Source organism: Pinus tabuliformis, chromosome 2_2 (assembly GCF_031772625.1).
Source record: "Pinus tabuliformis cultivar Carrire ecotype Pingquan chromosome 2_2, CPIR1, whole genome shotgun sequence".
In the NCBI taxonomy this organism is placed as follows: Eukaryota; Viridiplantae; Streptophyta; class Pinopsida; order Pinales; family Pinaceae; genus Pinus; species Pinus tabuliformis.
Genome location: NC_142300.1, coordinates 668,084,965 through 668,100,643, shown reverse-complemented (window position 1 = coordinate 668,100,643; position 15,679 = coordinate 668,084,965). Strand labels below are relative to the sequence as shown.

Genomic DNA, 15,679 nt, shown 5'->3' with positions numbered 1-15,679 from the left:
GAAGAGTTTAATAAAAATGACAATGCCTCTAATAACTCAAGACAAAACCTAGAAGCCTTCAATGGAGGCTTTCACCTAGAGAATGATGACCCAAGCATGAAACCCATGCTTTAATAAGTCATTTTCTTTTATAATAAATTTTCTTTTGATAAGTACAATTATGAAGACCGATACTAGTAACATTCTTCAACACTCCCTCTTAACTAGGGAGGTATTCATAATTACACATATATACAAGTACATGGAATATTTCAAAATTATATGAACTACGAAAAGTTCTAGCACACTTAGTATGGTGGACTAGATACTTGACCAGGGTAATCTATCTGGGAGGACTAAGGGAACTCAAGCTTTAGCCAACTCTAGGTACCATCAGGCTTTTAAGCTCTACCACCAACCCACAGATCTAGGTGCGTATCCAAGGTCGGAGCTCCATGACCAATGCCACCCTCCCTCTTCGGGATCTAGAAATCAACACATAGGTCGGCCAAATGTCCTCCCAAGCATCTTGTCATTAGATGCTTCATCTCTCCCTATCAACCAAATCTATAACATCAACCAACAAAAGCATGCTTCTAAAATATTCAAACTTCCTATTCGGAAAAGATTTCGTCAACACATCAGCTACCTGTTCATCTGTCAGAATATATTGTAGCTTCACGACCCCATCTTGTACCAAACTCCTAATGTAGTGGTACTTGTTGTTGATATCCTTCGTCCTTGAATGGAATACGCGGTTTTCAGACATCTTGATGTTGCTTTGAATATCACAATTTATCACTATAGGATCCAGAGGCTTTCCAGACAAATCTAACAAGAGTTTTCTTAACCAAACAGCTTGCTTTCCTACTTCACATGCAGCAATGTATTATGTTTCAGCACTACTTAACGCAATAGGATCTTGTTTTCTACTCATCCATGAAATCATTGCATATCCCAAACTGAAACATCCACCGGTAGTGCTTCTTCCATCAATCTCACTGCCACCCCAATCGGAATCGGTAAAACCTATTAACTTGACTTCCTTTCCATCATACTTCAGGTAGTGATGTATAGTGCCACGTAGGCATCTCAAGACATGCTTGGTAGCTATCTAATGATCATGACAAGGCTCCAACTGAAATTGACTTACGTTTAGAGCAAAACATATATCAAGTCTTGTATTTACAAAGTACATCAAAGAACCCGCCAATATACGATCACTGGTAGGATCGACCAGACTAGAGTTGGTGCTTCTCAACTTCTTGAGATTAGTGATCATGGGAGTAGGCATAGGCTTTGAATCCATCATACCGAACTTCTACAACATCTTGATTATGTATTTTCCTTGACCCAAATATATCTCACTAGGTTTCTACCAGACTTCCTTGACCAAGTGATAGTGCATGAGTCCTAAATCTTTCATTTCGAATTCAACTGCCAGTGTTTTCTTTCATTCTAGTATTTTGCGCCCCACACCTGTAATAAACCAATCTTCCACATATAGTAGTATAAAGACTAGTTCATTCTTCATCACCTTGATGTAGAGGTTTAGATCCGAAGAACTTCTGACAAACCCAATTCTTAAGAGATATGCATCCATCCTTGCATACCATGCCCTAGGAGCTTGCTTTAAGCCATATGGGGCTTTCTTGAGTCTGCAAACATGCGTATCTCTGTTATTTATTTTGAAGCCTTCTGGTTGTTCAATGCATACTTCTTCATCGATGGTTCCATTTAGAAATGTTTTTTTGACATCCATTTGATGGATATTCCATCCCATAGTAGCAGCTAGCGAAACCAAAGATTTTATAGTAGTATACCTAGTAATAGGAGCAAAGGTTTCTTCATAGTCTATACCTTCCTTTTGTGAGAAACCCCTTGCAATGAAGCTAGCCTTGTACTTGTCTTTGATTCCATCAACTGCATGTTTGATTTTGTAGATCCATTTGGAAGTGACAACCGATTTGTCACTAGGTCTAGGAATGATTTCCCAAACCCCGTTCTTCATGATGGATTGATATTCTTCTTGCATCACCTTCTTCTTCTTGATGAGCAGCTTCTTCAAATGTATTAGGTTCAACTTCTATCAATTTTGTCATGTATGTTGCATAACCTGAGTATCTATTTGGTCTTTTGCTTTCTCTAAAAGTTCCTTTGGTAGCTCCATGTCCTTCGGCATCTTCAAGTGTAACTTTTAACCAATTTGGCCTCTTCTTCATTTCAGGAAAGATTACAGGTTGAATAGGCTCGCTTGGTCTTTCTTCTACTTCTTCTTCTTGGTTTGTAATTGCCTTGTCATGATGCTCTTCTTCTTCAAATAGTGGTACATCTTCATCATCGAATTCGATTGGTATATCCTTGGATCTTTTGTATGCATCATTTTCATCAAATAGAACATCTCTGCTAACTTCAATTTGTCTTCCTTCCATGATGTAGATTCTATAGGCCTTTGACGAAATGCTATAGCCAATGAAGATTATTTTTATGCTTGTAGAGTCCAACATCTTTCGCTTGTCTTTCAGAACATGGATGTATGTGGGACACCCAAAGACTCTTAGGTGGTCTACACATGGCTTCTTCCCTGTGAATGCTTCTTTCAGAGTCATATTATCAAGGATTCTATGAGGACTTCTATTTTGTATATATATTGTTGTCATGGTTGCTTCCCCCATAGAAATTTTGGTAGATCTTGATCGAATATCATTGTCCTTATACATTCTTCAATGGTTCTATTCTTCCTTTCTGCAACTCCATTTTGTTCGGGGTTGTAGGGAAAAATGAGCTCCCTCTTAATACCTGCTTCTTTGCAATATGCAATTAATTCTTTTGAGGTGTATTCCCATCCATTGTCGGATCTCAAAATCTTTATCTTTCTTTCAGTTAAGATCTCCAATTCAAATCTAAATTCCTTGAACTTTTCAAATACTTTGTCTTAGTTTAAAGAAGGTAGATAAGATAAGATAATTTTATTAATGTCCAACAAATGACCATAATAGATCAACGGGACTGTCAGTTACAATGATTACATCATGCCAAGCTGGTGGACCAAACGGTCCCCTTTAACATTTCTTAAAAAGTAGAAATACATCTATAATCTAAGTAAATGTAAATGTAGAAGCTAGAAGCTAGAAGCTTTGAAACAAAGCACTGCGATGAAGCAGAGAAGGAGAAGAAGAAGAAAGGGGAAAGGAGTCTCCTGCCCAGTTCCTACTCCTAACATCCGCCATCTAGAATAGTCATCAATGAAGGTCACATACTAAAGATGGAATCCAAGAGATTTGTTAGACATTGGCCCACACAGATCAGAATGAATGAGGTCTATATCTCCTTAGACCTTGTACCACTACTTGTAAAAGGTTTTCTTGTATTCTTTCCCAAAGCACATCCCTTGTATACTCCTTCATGATCTCCCTTAATGTTGGGGATGCCCTTTACCATTTCACTAAGAGAGGGTATTATCTTGTAATGAATATGCCCATATCTTCTATGTCAAAGTTCGATAGGGTTGATCTCCATGTGAACTAGGGCTTGAGAAGATGGTGTTATAACTCTATATAGCCTCCCTTCACGAACTTCAATTATCTTTGTTTGTTCAACACTTAAATCTTTTCCCCAAACCAAAGCATTTCCATCTCCAAAAGCAACCCTATCCCCTTTATCTTCTAAACAAGAAATTGAAATTAAATTATTTTCCAAACCTAGGACGCTTTGCTCCATTTTCCAACTTCAATGATGTAGATCCAAGGCCCTTAACTACATAATTGTTGTTGTCTCCTAGATCCACTACATGTGATGATGGTTCCCTTGATAGAGTATGAAGTTGTCCACTTTCTCCTGTCATATGTCTTGATGTTCCACTATCAATGATCCATGTGTTGTCATCATTAAGAATACCTGTAAGTGCAGCCAAGAGTTCTTCACTCTTGACTTTCCTAGATAGATTGTAGATGATCCTTCCAATCCAACTTCCTGCAATTCTTACGATATTGAATCCCATCTTCAAGTAACTTGCCATAGAGGGAGTAACCTTTTCTTCCAAGCCAACAAAGTGATCTTCAACCTTCTTTGACCTTAGCTCTAATACCATGTTGAGAAATCAATGCTTATGTGAATTAGGGTTTGATTCCTCTTTCTTGATAATTACTTGTGAATTATGTTGGCTTCTTTTACTTCTTAGTTTGTTTATCTTTCATCAAGCAATTACCAAATTATATGTATATGAAGATCACAAGAACAAGAGACACAAGATGTAGGTGCTCAACCAGGGAAAAAACCCCATAAGGGGAAAACCCAGTCAAGAACTCTTCCTTTAATAAATTCAAATCAAGATGAGACACTTTCAGACTTCTTAGACCTAGACAACAACCTCCTCCAACTACCAAGTCAACCCTTCCCTGCAATAGATGATCTTGATAGAATACTCCAAGTGACAGCTTCCCAGCAACAACTTCAGTGCAAAATTTCGGCCCCCAGTATCATAACTTCGACCCCCCACGACAAAATTTCGGACATGCATTAGACACAGATTTTCGACCCCAGAAAGTGCCCAAAAACTTCACACGTGTGAGAGATAGATAGCCCATAAACTCGATTTACATCTTCCCAGCAAACTTTGTCCTCTTCCAGCTACTTCGCACTCTTTTTCTGCCTCTTTTACTTGAAGATCAAACTTGTCAAGTGAAACTGACAAATAGGTCGAATTGCCTCTTCTTATATAGCCTTTCTGTTGAGTCAAATTGCCCTAATGTAGGCCAACTTCTTAGGGACAGGGCCAACTTGGTGTGGAAGTGACAAATTACCTTTTTGACTCAAAAATAATTCTTTTTACATGATACAAAAGCCCAAAAAGGGTCTAATTAACTCTAATGACTCAAAAAAACCTAGAAGCCTTCAATGGAGGATTTGACTTAGAAAGTGATGACCCAAGCATGAGATGTTGAAAATAGTACCAGGAGAGGTGTTACTAGGCTTTTATCCCTTTTAGCCTAGTGAGCACATCAATGGATTTTCTCTCAATGACATGTATGAGTAATATTACTGTCATGGGTGCAAAAGGTACTTAAAAGCGTTGTACCATGTTTTTTCTAATATTAAAATCACTTGTACTTTATAAAGTGACTTTATGCTAAAAGTACATGGTGTACTTTTCTAATATTAAAGTGAGGTGAAAAATCACTTTATGAGAAAAATTAAAAAGGTACACAACTTGAAAAAAATACTATGAGACTTTTAAGTGATGGGGTCAATGTATGGGGGGGTCATTTGAGAGAAATGATCTCAACCACACATCTTGAGTTTTGAGGACGACAGCTCAGCCATTGGATCCTAGGTTTAAGGATTCAATCTTTTCCAAGGAGACAAAAAAGGAAAAGGGAAACTCATTTTTCACTTCACACTTGAGAGAGCATGAGGAGAAGAGAGGAGAGGACAAAACTTCAAGGAGGAAGAGAAATTGCAGACTTGAGACAAGGGCTTGAATTCCAAGGATGATACTACAAACAACAGCATGATTTTCTAGAAAGAGGTTGCACAAAAATCGAGCAGAGGCACAAAATTCGAGGCCCTGGGCATATATTCAAGGAGGAATAGCTCAGTTCAGGCATAAATTTTGAGACAGTCTGCTACAGGCAATGCGAAAATCAAGGAGGATTCTAGTTGTTCTCGGGCACACTTTTCGAGGAGCTAAGAGTCAACTTTCGCACAAAAATTGAGGCATATTTTGAGCACAAATTCCAAGGAGCTGAGCAGAAGAGAAACACTAAATTTTTGGGCATAAAAATATTGTGGAAATTTGAAATTTCAGTGGGCACAAATTTCTAGAATGTGTGCATTTAATGCTTACTTGTTTTTATGTACTTATTTACAATTTCTCAAACAATAAAATCTTCCTTTGAAGACTGGCTTTCCCCAAGAGGCTGTGGAGTTTTTCTAGGGTCAGTTTGACCAAAAACAAGTCTCTTATGTGTTGAATGCTTGTGTTTAATTTTGCATTAATTATCAGCTGTTAGGAAAGTAAAAAGAGTAGAAGCACTTTTTATGTTTGCAATAGATGCATTCTGAAATTTATATCAACATGTTAAAACATGTGGGTGGGGCCTAAATAAACACATTTCCAAATGGTTTCAGAGCTAAGTTGAAGGCTCATAACTCAAATTTCATACCATTGATAGAGAGGGCAGCAAGCATTAAATTCTGCAAACAGTGAACCAAAACCTTTGAAACTTTGTCAGAAATCCAAAGACTTCAACAGTTCAAAGGGAGGAAGGTTCCAGCTCACAGATTTACTCCAAATTGTTGGTTGCGGGTCATGGCAACAAGGTTGAGAGTAGAAAACAAATTGGCAGGGTCTGAAAATTTTGGCCCATGGAAGGAGAGAATCATGCTTTCACTGGAGGAAGTTGAAGTGTGGGATGTTGTTGAAGTAGTTGTGCAAGCACCCACTGATCCAGCTCAGTTGGTGGAGTTCAACAAGAAGAATGTGAAGGCAATGAGGATCCTTCTAGATGCCATCAAGGACCATTTATTCCCTCATGTGTCAGGAATGAGATATGCCTATCAAATTTGAGAGTCCTTGGTCTCTTTACACCAAAGTTCTAATGAGAACAGGAAGATGGTGTTGAGACAAAAGCTACGCAACACCAAGATGACCAAGACCGACAATGTCACCTCACGTCTCACCAAAATTAGGATTATTTAGTTAAGCTAGAGGTTTTCTACCCTCTCGATAGGCTAGATTAGGGGCTTTCACTTGAGAAATTATTATTTAATGTGAAGGAAGTTGAGCATCTCCTCTATAAATAGAGATGCACTTCCTCTCATTTATCATGGTTGGATGGGGGAGAAATCCCTTAGCAAGTTTGAATTTTCGTTAGTTTATCATCTTTGTAAAATTGGCTATGGATGAATGAGTAGAGAAACCTCTTGAAATAGGACTTGTTGATATGGATTGCAGTCTTTTCTTGGACGGATATTGGTGAAGCTTGGATGAATACATGATAATCTAAGTAAGTGGACTTTCTTTGTTTTGGTTATGTTTATGGATGGTGGCAATTAAGTATTAAGCAAGTGGGCATGGTCTTTTATTTTCTTTATCCCACTTAAATAAACCCTTCTTCCAAGTCTTTGAGGAAGGAGCAAGTGCGATCCTTCCCTTATCTCAACCTAATTGATAAGCTTTTAACCAGATCTCTAGGGATAGTGAGTGGACTTACCCTAGTATCTAGATCTACTCCAATCCCTTTCAAGTGTGATGATCCTTGACACCATATGTGTTAAAATTGGCAACTAGGGCCAAACTCCACCTTGGACAGCTCATACGATGAAGATGATATTTTTATTGGATTCCTCTTTCCGAGAGGTGCAAGATTGATCGAAAGATCATCTCATTCTGACAAGCAGAAATGGAATTATGAATTTATTTCTTCTATGATCAAATTGTCAAGGTCGGCCAGAGGTCTAATGTAGGCGTTCATGAAGCCCAACAGATGTGTCTCTTCACCCTCAACGTTGTGTATAAATAGAAGAGGCCTTTTCCTCATTTGGACACACCATCAACACATCTTTCATTCTCTTTTTCTCATTGGTTCATACAGCAAACAGCAACATCTCTTTTCTTCATGCGTTAACTTGGGTTGACTGGAATTACAGTCAAAAAATAGCTGATATGTTTTCAGCCCATTGCAGGGACATTGACCAGCGTTGACCGAGGGTCAAACCTTCTCCTTTGACTGCTTTTTTCAGGCAGAAAACCCGATCTCTTGAGGCTGCATCTCCTGGCACAATAATCGAGGAAATTGCAGCAGTTTGACCGGCATTGACCGTAGGGTTGACCGAATATTTCAGGACTGTTTTGGGTTGATTCAGACTGTCTTTGGAGGCCAAGTTGACTGGGTTTGACCGAGCTCATTTGGAGGAGTTTCTCTGTTGGTTTGACGAGCATTGACTTTCTGGTTAGTGCATCCTGTTGACTGTTGTTTGACTGGACTGTTTTGAATCTTGATAGTGTTTGGACAAGTAAATTTTGTATGATATACTCTCTCTCTCTCTCTGTGCAGAACTTTTGAAGGATAATATGAAGATTTGATCAAAGGGTTTTTCTCTAGCATCCACAAATATTGTGTCCTCGTCTTGGCTTGTCTTCTGCTTATTGTTTATATTCTATCTGCATTTACTATCAATGTTAATGTGTTTGCTAATCTGGAAAATGATATTGGGCTTATAAGAAAATTTGAAGTAAATTGCTCTAAAGCATACATAGAACATACCATTTTATCTAAAATTAACAATATGCCCTAAAAATATATTGGCAAGCTAAGGCATTAAATTTTCATCCTCCCATCACTTTTATCTTTTTAGAAATCCTTTTATAACATTTTATTAGGCCTCACCTCCAAAATCACCTTGTCATTCCTTGATTGGGGACCTTTCATAGTCTTATCTTGGTTGATCTAAACCTTCCAATCAACCATCAAACCCTTTGAACATAAGTCTGGAAATTGCTTAAAAACCCTAGCAGTCCTATCTTAGGGAGAACCCCTTTTGAATGGGAGGAGAGCCATTCATAAGTGAGAAGTGGGTTAGTGAGGTCATAGTGACCCCCTCTTAATTACACAGGGTCTTGCACTTAAGCTTTCGGACTTTATCTCGAAAAGCATGAGATTTTGCTGAAATAGGGCACTAAGTTGACAACCATGCAAGCAAGAAATTAGAAACTCTTCTTAGTCAAGTGGAAGGGTTTACTAGATTTAGACAATACTTGAATAAATGAAAAAGAATTGATGAAATATAAAGGTAATCTGACATATATCATGAGGTTGAACCGGGGTGTTCAAAACATTGCTAAAAAACTCAACAAATTTGACTCACGAGGTCAAACTGAACTTGACCTCAAAACTGAGCAGTTTAGCTGCTCACAAGCTTAACCCACTATCAATGAGTTAAACTCGCAAGTACACATGAGTCAAACTCTAACCCATGAGTATTCACAAAGATTTTTCCTACTTGACGAATTTGAGTCATGAAGTTCAGGGAAAAACAAGAGTTTGAGTGGTAAACCTACGGCAGAATAATGCATAAGGATACAAATGCAGAGATAAGGGACAGTACAAGAGTTAAGGGCAAGATCTATGTACACATGAAGATAAATCAAACCAGTGCATGTATAAATGTGGTATCATTGCAGAAAAATACAAGAAGATTCAGATATACATATAAGAATTGGAAAAAATCCAAAATGAGATCTGCATGAAGATAATAAGATAAACTAGTTTGGCTGAGGACAGCTATAGTTAATGGTACGCTTCTATAAGTTAGTAATATTTATCTCAACAGTACATAATAATTAGGAACGCTATTCGAAAAAGACATGATATACGTGTACTTTTAAAGGAGAGGGAGAGGGGATGGTTATAAGGAAGAAATTTGTTAATAATTAGGAATGTTATTTTATAAAGGCGTGATATATTGTACTTTTAAAGGAGAATGGGAAGGGGGATTGTTATAAGGAATAAATTTGTTAGTCAAATACAAAGTGCTTTCGAAGATTCAAGCACTTTTGAGATCGGATTAAATTTTGTGGTATGGGTTGAAATTTCCTTCTTACAGTATTATAATGTTCATAGAACTGACGTCAAATTCCATATCCTATAAATAGAATGGTAATAATTCTCGTCAATAAGGAGGATGGTGGTTAAACAATGACTGATAAGAAGCTTGCCTACTCGGCCAAAAGTTCAGTCGGTAGTCAGTGTATTTTCAAATTTGCCATTTGTCAATGTAGGGAGTGGGACCCCTGGATGCGGGTGTTAATTATGGCAATTAAGGTGATGAGACAGAGCGATGGCAGACGGGGCGGCCACATGGCCCTCTGCAACCTTTCCAAGGCCACCTTGAATGGCATTCATGGCACCTCGCAAGAGCCATTTAATGCCTGCTCCAGTCGAGGCAAGGCCATTACCCACTTAACCATGGAGCCGGAGAACTTTCCTGTTATTCTGCCCCTGATTCACTGTGTCTGCCCTCTGCAGGCGGGAGAGCCGACTGAACGCACCAGCACTGGCCACAGATGTTGGCTTGTGAGTTGCGTTGATTTGGGTAATGGCCTCCACCATTCCCACACCAACCTCTACAATTCGGCTCACGACCTCCAGCCCTCTATAATTTCCGCACATAGCTCTTCTGTCAATTCCTCTTCTGCTCCTGCTAACTTTCTCCCTGTTCCCATTTCCACCATGGTTCGCCATCATATGTGCAGCCGACGTGGTGGCACGCGAGGCGGAAGTTCTCGTTCCCCTACTTTGCATAGCCATGACTCTACTTCCCCTGCCTCCTCTACCGAAAATCCCCACCAGCACAGTTTTGCAGGCCAGTATCCAGATACAAGAAGTGGCAGAGGCAGAGCCGGCCTCCACAGCTCAAGACGTGAAGCTGCAGTTGTTCGCACTGCAACCTTTCCCCTGCCTCCGCATCCTGCTCCTCACACCACGCAGTTTCGGTTTCGCAGCTCTTTGAACCGCCTGGTTATTGTAGCTACTGTCTCAATTTCCATTACAGAAGAGACCAAGCAACATGTTCCCTTGGATATTTCTTCGGAGGAGGCGAACAGAGCTGGCCCGAGCAGGAACAGGGGCAACAATGACGAACAAGAAGCTGATGAAGGTCGTAACAGAAGGCACAGTAAAGCCATTGCTTGCAATCAGCATGTTGAGACGGGCATTCACAGTGACACACAAGCCTCGAAGAGACGTCTGGATGACACGTCAGGCCCGCATGTTGAGGCTTGCAGCATGGAGGAAGGCCATCAGGCGTTGGGACGTGGCGAGTCGGACAACCCGGATGACTGGGCATGTCCAATTGTGGAGGAGCCCGCTCCGGAAGACTAAGCGCCGCGTGTCGTGTCTGCCAGGTGGCATTTCTTTCTTGTTCTTGGTTTAGCTTTGTCCAGTCTTATGTGTCCTCAGGATAATCTGTTGGTCGATTGGTCTAGTCAAGATAAACTGTTGGTTTTGGTCATGATCTGTTTAGAATTGCCACCCCTGTGTGGGTTAATTTAGTTGGATATATTTTGGACATACCTTTGGACTGGTTTCCCCTCTGTTGGGGCAGTCACAGACAACTATCACGGATGCATGTTGATTGAGGCCAGGTTCCTTTGTGGCCAAGAATCACTGTAATTACTTTTTTTGTATCATACTAATAGATTAACCAACCTTAGAAAAAAAAATGTAGGGAGTGGGACTGTGGCAAACAAATAAATGCAAAGGGTGGGAAACAATGAAAAGGGCAGTGACTCCTCTTTTGCAGCTAATCTCTGCAAGAAGGTGATGATAGAAATAGGTCACCAAGGCCAAGAGCAAAACCATTAGCAGATAAATTGTGATCATCAAAAATCCATAAGCGAACAGTGCAAACCTCACAAGCCATAGGGAAAACAAGGGTGCCTGCTAAGAATGGAGTTATGGGCATGCAGCTCTATGTGTTGAGTTTACGTTTAATAAATTATTCTTTATTTCTCCAAAAAGTAAAAGGAACGCATGTAAAAATGTACATGTGCATACCGGAGGTGTGATTCGGTATTCCGGTTTTATTGCAACTCTGATGCCCGTTCCTGCTGCAAGAACATACATTATGTTCCAAGTTTAGACCCTCGGAGATGTAAAACAGAAAAACAAAATATTAAAATTTATACGTTTTCTCTTCTCTCATTTGATTTTCAATCCAGAAAGTTGCCCAACAAGAATGGATGAAACGTGATATAAATTATAATCACAGCAGCTGCAGATATTAGGGCAAGGGTTCCTTCAATTTTTTTAAAATAATGAACAATAACCAGAATATGCATATTTTACTTTTCACTGTATTTAGACCAACCTTAAATTGTGCTATGGTAAGCCAGCTATAATTATAGAGAAGAGGCCTTTTCCAATTCTACCATATTAGTTTACAGAGGAAACAGAAAAGGGGCAAAAAGGAAATATGTGATAATTGATGCCAAATTGTATATATTTCATTGCAAATGGTATGCATATCAAAAGCCAAAGTATAGCTTAAAGGGTTGAATTCGGTTAATTGTGTAAAAATACAAAATAAAATAAAGGCCATCTGTTGCTTACATGAAGACGATGAAGAAACTGGGACGGGAGGCGGAGGCCTGTTCACAGGGGGGCCGACGGGCTGCCCAACCGTTGGATAGTAAGAAGAAGGACCAGGGCCAGGGCCATATGGAGAGACTCCGGATCGCTCATAAGGCTGTCTGTACATCGGCCTGGACGCATCATAGGGAGCGGTAGTAGTGCCTCCCATGTGACCTCTAGAAGACCCGCCTCCTTTCCTGTAGTCGAAATCCATCGCTACCAGTTCGCTGTTTGATGAATTGAGGTGACGGAGTATCCCAAAATTGAATAAGATTATGCGTCTCCCCTGATCAGAGACCAGGCCAACGGAATCCTAACCTCGTTCTAATATGCTAAAGCTAGATGAAACCTCAATTATCCAGGGAAAGATTTTTTTTCACAGCGAGTTTCCGCGCTGAATAACCAGTTTAAAGAGGCCTCGTGCAGGTACTTGGAGTAGGAACGAAGGCAACCTGTCTTATTTTTCTTGGTTTTTTTTATACGGAAACACAAAAGACAGGTATAGTGGACTAAATTTTATTTTATATTAAATATTACAGGTCAAAAATTTTTAAAATGGTAAGTTTTTTTTATAATTGAAAGACACAATTGCATCGCCGTATAATCATTGGTATTTTAAGTAGTTATTGCTATGCTTGTGCGATTAAAGTAGTGTAGATTGTTTTTATTTGAAAAGCGGTTTTTTTTTTACTTCTATGTTAGTTTCTACAATTTATTAAGAAGGATAATAGTTGTAAATGTTATTAATTGCTTAAACGATGTCTCCATTCGATTCATGTAATAAATGCAAAAAAGACCTATATTTATAGGTAGATGAGTTATTTTTAATCCTAGGATTAAGTTTTAATTAATTTTTTAATGTGTTAATCGTGTCGTAAGAGGTTGGTCCAGTTTACGTGTCATTTCACCAAAACATTATTGTGGAAGAGGAAAATATGTGTCTCAATAACATGGAAATTGAATTTTTGCAATTTTCACTCTACTGGTTTTACTGACTGTGTTTTTTCATGCATAGCGTTAAAAAGAGTTCATATGTGTGTAGAGGAAGTATTGTGTTGGATGGAAGTGTGCAGAAGAAATGTGTGCGTGAAGGTGTGGAAGTGGGTAGATAAAGGGTTTTCTACACACCCTTTATTCTGCACAATAGAAATTTACAAGCTTTCCACCCTATGGAGTCGGGTTGAAATAAATACTTATTCAAAAATGGTTTTTTGTACATTTACAACCAGTGATCAAATGTTATTAAGCATTCAAGTGATGTTTGGATTACATATCAATTCGTCCAATAAATGTCGAAAAGACACATTTACCACCAATGGAACTTTTGTTAATCGTATGATTAAGTCTTAATTATTTTTTTAATATGCTTTAATCCACATCGTGGGAGGTTGATTGAGTTTATGTGATATTTTGCCAAAACATTGATGCGGAATGAGAAAATATGTGTCAAATAACGCGAAAATTGACATTTTACAGTTTTTAAATAACCTGAGTTTGCAGTTTTCACTCTATTGGTTTTCTTGAGTGTGTTTTTTAATCATTAAAAAGAGTTTATGTGTGTAGAAGAAGTATTGTGTGGGATGGAAATGTGCGGAAGAAGTATGTGGCAGGGAGAATGTGTGTGAAGGTGCACAAGTGGATGAAAAAAGGTTATCACACACATACCCATCTTCCACACTTCCTTTATTCCGCACGCTAAAAATGTAAAAGCTTTCCACCCTCTCGAGTCAAGTTACGAAATTAGTTTTTAAAATGCTAATTTAAAATTAGTTTTAAAGTTATGAACCTAGTTTTAAAATGCCAATTTTTAGCATGGTGTGAACCAATAGAAAATTAAATTATAATTGATTTAAAAGTGAAATTAAAATATGGCTAAGTAGTGTTTTGTGGCATGGAAGCCTTATTTAAATGCTTGTTAACCATTGCATTCAATGTAAGTTGAAATAATTTTTTTACGTGCCAACACTTCCTATTTCCGCAATCTATAGTGAGGGATACTAGTTATGGAGCCCTCTATACATTCTTGATTTGTTTACAACTAGTAATCATTACACAATGCTTCAGAGTAAATGTTATTAAGCACTGAAACAATATCCTAATTAAGTGTTGATCCGCCCAATAAACGTCAAAAAGACGCAATCCATGTTGGGGGGTTGATTGAGTTTATGTGACATTTCACCAAAAACATTGTTGGGGAATGGGAAAATATGTGTGTCAAATAACATGAAAATTATCATTTTTCAATTTTTAATTAACCTGAGTTGGCAGTAGCCACCATGGCAAGTATAGTGTGCAAAGTGATGACATATCTCCTAAAACAAGAAAGCATGGTAGTTGCAATACGTGATTTATGGATGTCCATCTAACTAAAATAGGTAACATGTGGCAATGTAATATAGTATCCACATGAGACTTAGTGATTCATTTCTTGACGCGAATGCATAGTGTATCGTTTAGAATTAGCGAGGAGCTTGGCCTAACAGAACCAACGAGACAAGGATCTTTATGTCATTTAAAGGAAGCATTAGTGCGGGTCCTTTTTTAGTTAACATGTGTCATTGTTAGAGGGGTTACAAGCATGTTATCTATATCATCTATCTATGTTAATAGGTATAACAAATCATCATAAAGTGCTAAAGTCAAGGATAACTGAAAAAAATAATAATAATAATAATAATAATAATAAATAAATAATAATAATAATAATAATAAATAAATAAATAAAAAAAGGTCTTGCATCATATAATGAGAGCAACTTCCCATTGTGGCGGAACATTAGTGTTAATCCTTGCAATTAGAGCATTAATCCATGTACTTTAAGTGTTAACACGGGTAATTAAGGGTAACCAACTAAATATTATACCATGAAATCTTTGTAATGACAACAAGTGGCATAGAAATTATTAATAGCATTGAGTAGGAAAGCGTGCAAGAAAGGACAAATGCGGGAAAGCAATTATACTAAGTAGTGCATGCAGAAAAAGTTGTGTTCAAGGCAGAGATGTATGTAAGAAGTGTGTGGAGGCATAAATGTCTGCTGATGTGCAGGAATATATTTTGTTCTTATTTGAAAATGTCATTTTGTACGTGGAAGCACCTAGTTGAGAAGCCCTCTGCACCTTATTGATTTGTTCACAACCAATAATCATTATACAATGCTTCGAGGTAAATGTTATTAAGCACTTGAACAATGTCCGAATTACACATCAATTCGTTCAATAATGTTGAAAAGACTTACATTTACCAACAAGGGATAAAGACTTACTTATCTTAATTAATTTTTTAATATGCATTAATTCGCATCACGAGAGGTTGATTGTGTTTATGTGGCATTTCACCAAACTATTTTTGCGGAACAGGAACATGTGTGTGTCAAATAACATGAAACTTGACGTTTTGCAATTTTTAGTTAGCTAGCAGTGGCAGTTTCCATTGTGGCAACCATAGTGTGGAGAGTGATGACATTTCCCCAAAACAGGGAAACAAGGCAAATATAATGCATGATTTATGCATGTTGATCTCGGAAGAATAGATGACATATGGCAATACAGTACAGTAGCCATGTC

The 15,679-nt window shown here is 38.3% G+C and overlaps 1 protein-coding gene across 1 annotated transcript in view; it reads right to left on the bottom strand.

Moving 5' to 3' along the window:
- The window catches only part of LOC149194395 (uncharacterized), a 125,192-nt gene extending 112,582 nt beyond the window's left edge, over positions 1-12,610 (bottom strand). The window contains exons 1-2 of the mRNA XM_089405077.1: positions 12,093-12,610; positions 11,538-11,590 (exon numbers count right to left, since the gene is read on the bottom strand). Of these exons, the coding sequence (XP_089261203.1) occupies positions 11,538-11,590; positions 12,093-12,327 (288 nt within the window). The 5' untranslated portion in view covers positions 12,328-12,610. The remainder of the gene's footprint in view (positions 1-11,537; positions 11,591-12,092) is intronic.
- Between the last annotated feature and the right edge of the window lie 3,069 nt (positions 12,611-15,679).